This window comes from Montipora foliosa, chromosome 7, assembly GCF_036669935.1.
Source record: "Montipora foliosa isolate CH-2021 chromosome 7, ASM3666993v2, whole genome shotgun sequence".
NCBI classification, from domain to species: domain Eukaryota; kingdom Metazoa; phylum Cnidaria; class Anthozoa; order Scleractinia; family Acroporidae; genus Montipora; species Montipora foliosa.
In genome coordinates, this window is record NC_090875.1 from 7224742 (window position 1) to 7232454 (window position 7713).

General features: G+C 37.7%; 2 protein-coding genes across 2 annotated transcripts in view; one reads left to right on the top strand and one right to left on the bottom strand.

The window, feature by feature from the left end:
* The window catches only part of LOC138009791 (uncharacterized), a 639-nt gene extending 267 nt beyond the window's left edge, over nucleotides 1-372 (top strand). The window contains exons 1-2 of the mRNA XM_068856799.1: nucleotides 1-2; nucleotides 51-372. The exon at nucleotides 1-2 is cut by the window's left edge and continues 267 nt beyond it. Coding sequence (XP_068712900.1) covers nucleotides 1-2; nucleotides 51-372 — 324 coding nt within the window. The remainder of the gene's footprint in view (nucleotides 3-50) is intronic.
* Nucleotides 373-1200: 828 nt separating this feature from the next.
* LOC138009792 (uncharacterized) lies at nucleotides 1201-2303 on the bottom strand. The gene is made up of 2 exons (XM_068856800.1): nucleotides 1793-2303; nucleotides 1201-1613 (listed from the first exon to the last, which is right to left on the bottom strand). Exons 1-2 carry the CDS (start codon nucleotides 2301-2303, stop codon nucleotides 1201-1203), a joined length of 924 nt encoding a protein of 307 aa, XP_068712901.1.
* Between the last annotated feature and the right edge of the window lie 5410 nt (nucleotides 2304-7713).

A 7713-nucleotide genomic window follows, 5' to 3' on the forward strand; every position in this document is an offset into this window, starting at 1 on the left:
GCGTAAGAAGAAATCATAGAAAAAGAGAAAACGGCCACGGATGCGAGAAGCCTGCAAGATGATAACAAGAAAACTGAAAAGGCAGCAGCGGAGGAGCACCGCAACCGAGCGGTTGAGCGTTTGGGTGAAACCAAGAAAAGGAGTGCTGAGAGACAAGACGAAAAAGCCCAGACGGCGAAGAAAGGAAGAAGATCGACGTCGGAAGTGGTGCAATTTCTGAAAGAAAAGTCAGAAAGAGAGAGTGTGCTGAGAAAGGAGGATTTGGAGTTGAGACAAAAGGAGTCAAAAGGAGGATATGATGAAAATGCTAGCACAACAACAGCAGCAGCAGACTCAGATTATGCTTTGTTTGCTTGCAAAAAGCCAACATAAGAACAGTTAAGTATCCGCTATTTTATCCATCCAACTGTTGGTTTTTCCAATGTTATTGTTACTGAAAGTTTTACCGTGAAAAAGTGCTGAGGCAGCATGCATATTTTCCAGATATGCAATAATGCACTGTTTGTGTTTGAAGGTACATTGTGAGACTGCAAAGTTCTAATTGATTAGTGTTGTTGCAAAACCTTAAATTGATTAAATTTAAGATTCATGTTTCAAAGTTTTAAGTGTATTTTATGTGCATTTCTGTACATCTTGTCTGACTGGCTACAATCTTCAGTGTTGTATTTGAAGCTACAACATTTTATCGTGATTAAATTTAAGCTTTGTGTTTCAAAGTTTCAAGTTTATTTTATGGTACAGTGTATGCCCATCTTGCCTGACTGGCTACAAAATGAAGCCTCCTGTATCGGTTGGAATTGAGGGGTTATCTGTCAAAGGTGGGAGGGTCAGAAAATATGAAAAAATGTATCAGAAAGGGGTGGGGCAACATTTTTCCTCTTCCCCTCCCCTTCCTCTGGTAAATAATTAACTCCTAATTTTGTGGTATGATTGGAACATTCGCCAGCAGGCTCCTGTCACCAGTTAATGCATTCCAGATGTTGTGCCTCTTGGCTGGAACTCAAGTTTAAACAAAACAATCTTATAAAGCAGTTTGTCATTTATTAATACACTCCTGTATCAAATTAACCTGCCCTCGCTTGATACACCCTAAAAGAAAAAAGCACTCAAGAAACAATGCATTGCTATTCACATGAAACTTTCATTATTGCACTGACATGTCATTCCTCTTTGATTACCGGTATATTATTTGAATTACTTTCAAACAAAGTAATCTTGTAGTGTTGGCGGATCTACGTTAAAGTATTGTGATGTCTGATTTGGATATAGGCATGTAAGAGCATTCCTGAGAATTGCACAAACGACATACATCTTTCCTACACTACTCAAACTAATTTTTAGATTCCTTTTAAAGTCCATAAACTTAAAATAATTTACAATGTCATTAAACAGCCATTCTACGGACTCCCGCACTGTACGCATAGCCTGGTTGAAAGCAATCATTGGGGCAGTAAGGGCTCTATTTCGGAATGGCATCTGTAAGTAAATTCTATGAGGGTATGCTGGATCGCCGTACAAGCAAAATGGATTGCCAGCTGGTGAATTTGCAAAGCGTTGCAGGTCTTGAAGAAGTCCTGAATCAGCTAGCATTCCAGCATCGTGTTTACGACCCTCTGAAACAGTAAAAGGAAGTAAAAAATTCGTATGGAACTAAAAATGCTTCTTGTACAGGTTTGTCACATGAGCCTCTCACTCTTTACCCCGGACACTCTTCCAATATTTCTTGTTAAAAACATAGTGAAAATGAAATCGCCCACTCTCTCTTTGTACAAACACTCCCCGCAAAACTTACCCACTGAACCAAATAGGTTACCAATTAAACCATTGGGTAGAGCCACACACTGGAATTTTAGAGCGTGAACCCTCTTATGGCCGTTGTAGATGACTCTTTGGTGCTCTCCTGGTCTGCATACGGGTCGAACGGTCCCATCAACGAACCCAAAACAATTATGTAAAGCAGCTCCTTTGCCGGAAATAACGTTACTGTAAATCTGTAATGCAGCTGGATTAAGCACATTGTGGTTCCACTGTGTTTTGCGATGTCTGTGAGTGTTATGTATAAAATCCAAGACGTCATTACTGACCATACTGAGAACTGGTACTGGCAGTCCAAATCGAGAAATCATGTCACTGTATCTGCAGGGATAACTTAATCTTCTAAGAAGAATGCAGAGACCTTCCATTCCGTCAACAACACTTCTTTGATAGCATCTGAAGCTATCAGGTATTTGAAGAACCTCTGAGAGAATTTGCAAGTCGTGCTTTCTAAATCTAAACTCTGACAAGCACTCGGCATCGTTCATCTCATGGAGGGAAAACCTCTCCTATTCCTCATACGAGAAATTGGGATTTTTCGGCATAAACTGCTCGTGTAGTAGCAAAAACTCATCTTCATCTAGAATACCGACCTCATAACTCAAAAGAAGTTGCTCTTGGACCTTGTGAAAAGAAGACATGATAAAATTATTGGACTGTTTCTCGATTTTCACGATAAATGAGCACTGTTTTGTTTACATGTCCTTGTCCACGTTCAAGTGTGTGCTTAACATTTTAGTTTTCCCGCCGTGAACAACGTCCATCGTCCTAGTCCCTCAGCAACTCTACTCGTCGTCGTCGTCCAATTCGTCGTCGTTGCTTAAGGTCCCTAATAAATTATTAACATGAACGTTTTACATGCACATAGGCCTTAAAACGTTGGTCTTTGGCAAGTGGTACATTGAGCAGCAAAAGATACTGCAATGGTAACTGTTAATTCAACTCTTTTTTACAATTTGTGGTTCCAGCAGTATACGATGTAACCATTTCAGAATCTAGAGTTTCCATTCTCCTTTCCATTTTCCCTTAATTTGTGGTTGAAAATTTGATGTGTTCGCGATCGTATTCACATTGAAATGGTGTTAATTCCATCAACATTACAGCCATGGAGATGGCTACCCGCTGTTTGGAAAGAAGCATAAGCTCGCACATCAAAGTAGACTGATAGTTATAAATTTACCGGTATCTCTATTATTTTAAGGGATAAGCAATATTGTGTAGTTTAGATGGTTTCGAAGGTTTTCTGTGTTCTAATTTAAGACCACCCAATAAAATTAAATGAAAACCATTGCATAACCGCAATCGGCGCCATTCTTTAATTTGATGATCTTTTTTCGGGAAAATCCAGGGGGTAGGGGGTCTTAAGTGAAATTTCCTCCGTGGTGGGTTATGGATATTTTCTGGAACTACACAATTTACTTTTGAGCCAATAATCATTGCAAATCTCACCAAACTAATTCCATATGCTCATTTAATAGTTTCTCTATCTCATTCCTGGCTTTCTTATCATGCATCTTTTCTTTTGCTTCCTTATACCTTGTGCAATCAGTACATTTTGTGAATCTGTTTTCCTAAAGGAAACAAAAGTGATTCATTAATATCTACAAACTTCATAATCATTCCATTGGATTGTCTTCAAAAGGTAAATTTGCAATATGCAGCATGGATAATTACTGGGCAGAATTAGAAAACTTATTATTATCAAATTTTAAACAGTAACTGCACCAATTAATAACTAATTGTTACAGTTAAAGTGTCCCTAACCCCAAAATATGGTTTTCGCTACAATGATTCTTTGCACTTGTTCGAGATGCATTGCAGCCTTTTTTCCTTTTTATAGCCTTCAAAACTTGGGAAAAACCAAGCATCCTTTGTTCATGACAGAGTCAGAAGGGGAGTAGGTCTATTCCCGATTTGACGTCACCAAGTAATTTACATTGCATTAGCTCTTTGTAAACATGCATGCAAAGTAGATTGTGAGATCAAATCAGGAATAGACCCATTCCCCTTTCGACTCAGTTGTGAACAAATGATGCTTGGTTTTTCGCAAGTGTTGAAGCCTATAAAAAGGCAGGATTTGTTAGAAAAAGGAAAAAAAAGGCAACAATGCGTTTTGAACAGGTGCAAAGATTCATTTTAAAAAAAACAATATTTTGGGGTTTGGGGCACTTTAATAAATAAAGTGAAAAAAACATATTCTTTGCCTGTTAATAATGTCATTTATACAGCACAACAATTTAAAAAAATTGCATTTTAGGGATTTTAACAAATGTAATCAATTCTGTACATCACTGCATTTGCACCTGTCCTTTTCATGTAATTTCATCACACACAGTGTTCCAGTACACTTTCCATCAAAATTGTGCTTTGTTGCAACTGTGGTAAACCTTGTTAAGGGCAGTGGTGAATTTCTCTGCCAGAGACACAATGTCATATAATTTATGCAGCTCATCATGCACAAGGATAATTCTTTGGGGGCTAATAGAACTCTATCATTGGTTATCCACAATTTTATTTAAATTTTTTTCCCTGTTCCATACAGGTCATGGACTAATTTTCATAGTTCCAGATTATCCATAAAAGCTTGGATTAAAACAGGTTTAAAAGAGATTCCGTGCAGTCAACCAAATTAAAACTACCTGTCAGGTACTGCATGATAAACTCCTCTGAATCACAGACAACTCACCTTTGCAATAAGGACATGTGAAAAGTGCCCACGGAAGATAGAATAGAACTGGGAAATTCCAACAGATGGAGCATTAAAAGAAGTATTTTCGTCACACATTCGTTGGTAGATGCTCAACCGCGTAAAACAGGATGGTAAATGGATTGTCTTGTTGTCAGGTTGGTACTGGCCAACACACGACACAATCCGTTGTCTTCTGAGACGGCTTCTTCTGACCCAGATTGTCATTACTCCACTTCGACTGTACCCTCCTTAAATGTATTGAAGATCCTCCTAAACCATTCTCTATTCACGTTGTGGATCAGAAGCCATGCCTCTTAATGAATTCACCTGAGTCACATGATTGGCAATGGTTGGAGAGATACTCAATTACATAGTTCCGTCTTTCTGTTTGATTCAAGTTCTGGAAATGCAACTCACAGGAACTGACGTCCTCAATAGAAAGTTTTCGCATGCATTTTCTCTCACAAGAAGGAGTGGCCAACAGCCAAAGCAGGCATTCATCAACTCGTCTTTCTAAAAGAAATGCATTTTAATTGTATTTATAAGTAATTCAGAAAAGACAAAACCTACTTTGCAACTATGTAATATTTTTTTCAACGAGGAAATATAAAATCATTGCAAATTATGCCTTTAGTTCAGGATAATGCATGTCCCTTGTTGTTAATAAAGTTATAATCATCGATCCTTTCAACAAAATCAGACATACATTTTCAAAATACAGCCCTAAAAATAATCTTAGTTGTGAAAAAAGTGTTTTCTTTTCCCATGCATCAGTTGTGCTTTTTACAAAATCTTCAGGGGAAAACCCCTGCTTAATTAATGCATCAACACCAGCATCATTAGAAGCATACATTGCTGCAGATCTGTGTTTGGTACTGTTAATGTGATCTTGAAAGACTTTGTACACCTCATTACACGGGCCACAAAACTGTAATGGAGTTCTCTTTTGCTTAGCCATGCTAACATTTCCACTAGATCTGAACCAAGTATCAAATGGAGAATGAGGCAAAGGGACTGCAGTGTCTAAGAAAGGAAAACTCTTAAATTCAATGAATTCTGGCTTGTACATTCGACTGCGATCCTCAACTTTGAGAAATGGTGCTTCAAGTGTCCTTTTATAATCCTTTTCTTGACAAATTGTTGTTTTACGTGGCATAATAGCTTTCTTGCAATCAATGATAATTTGATTGTAATGAACTATTGGAATTTTCCATTTTTCGGCAAATTGGTGGATTGAAGATGGCCCACATTTCTTGGATGACATTTGTATAAGTTGCCAGGATCTTGTAAGGTAACCATGTTTTGAAAATGAACGTTTCCATTCAGGTGACACATCCATGATTATAATGTCCACATTTTTTCAAGAAAAACAGTAATATGACCTCCATGATACTTTACAATGCTCTGAATCTTGTCCTTATTGCTTTTTAAACTAAGCAAATATAGAAAAACTCTTTTTCCCAATAATTTTTCATTTGTGAAGTTTCCAAAACCTGTGGATTCAAATATAAGTTTTTCTTTTTAACACATGCCAACAGAGCAAAATGAGAGGAAAGTGAAATGGCCAGGCATAAAATAACACACTTTAAGTTTATATCTGACTTATACTGAAAGTTGTGTAAAATGTGCATCCCAAATTTGTATTCAAGTGTTATCTTGTGTTTTCAACCCCTTGGACAACCGGGGCTAAGAGTCTAAGCCACAAGAGTGCTGAAGAAACATGAACAAAAACTGTCTACATACATAAAGGCCACACACAGCCCTGGTCTTCACTTTCAAAACCTGTGAGGCTTTGGTCCTCAAACAATCATAGTTCATAGGCTTAAATTTAATTCATACAACAATGTAGACCACCTACCTGTGGTCTTATACTTCTGAGGGGAAGAGGATTTTTGCTTTGATTCTTGAGCAAGGCCTACATAACAAGAGATAATGTTTAAAAAAAATGTCTTCAAATCAAACAACATTACCCCGGCCCCACAAAACATTGCTTCGATTACAATGATGGGAAGTGAATGGATGTACATTACACGTCTCAGGGTCCTTAGTGATGTCTGTCAGACGTAAGGGTCACTGAGACTTACGTTTTTAGAAAGAATTTTAAAACTCGGTGAGGCTAATCGACTGGACAAACATTGGTTAAAAGGAGTGCACCTAAGACCGTTTAATACGGTTTAGCTTGTGACTATCACATAAATTATGAAAAAACAAAGATAAGCGCAGTGCTTTCACAGAAAAAAAGGGACCTACCTCTGCTTAGATTTTGAGAAGAAGTGAATTTTTGGTCGCTTTCTTGGTCAATCCCTACAAGATACAACTTAATATTAATTTTTTTTTTCTCAACTTTAAAAGAAATAACACGCAAACCACATGAATAAATCTCAAGGCAACGTAGCTTGCAGAATACCCGGGTCTCACCCGGCCCGACCCGGCCCACAAAATATCTAACTTAAACATGCTGCAGTCGTGTTGTTTTGCGCCCGCAGTCCTACAGCCCCGTATAAAATAAGACGTTAAAAAGAAAGTTGTGGACATTGACCAGCGCTTCTGAGAAGTACACAAGTTATGATTTACTCGTGCTCTGGATGTGATTTGCAAAATAGGTAACGGTAAGTAAGTATTGTATTTGCGATATTCAGATTCAATACCACATGTTTAGCAGCTATGGAAAATGTATGGGATAATCAGCTGTTCTTTCTCCATAGTAAACCCATACCAAAGGAAAGGCAGGTGAATACATTGTACCATGGGTTGGCAACTATGGGGAATCTATGGGATTACCAGCTGCTCTCTGTCCATAGTAAACCCATACCTAAGGATCACCCCTGCATGAGCAGGCACCTGTGGTTTAAGCAGTAGTTTGCCCATAGCAATCCCATAACTGGCTACATGTCAGTTATGAGTGGGTTTCTTATCCAAGCTTTTTTTAAAAGCATGACACCTGAAGTGATTCTATCCATTCAATATAGATATGGGTAAGGAAGATCATTAAAGCCAAAGTGAATAATACTACAGCAATTCAGTTTCCAATCATACGTCAATTTTATTAATAATTATATCACTTTAATTAACTAGTTACATGCAGGGGTCTCATAAAATAGTTAAACACACAGATTTCTTGGTCAGCTTTCGAATTATCATTCATTTGTCTAAAAGAATTATGTCCTACTTTCCCTATTTTTATGCCTATTTCAAAACAAGAATTCAAC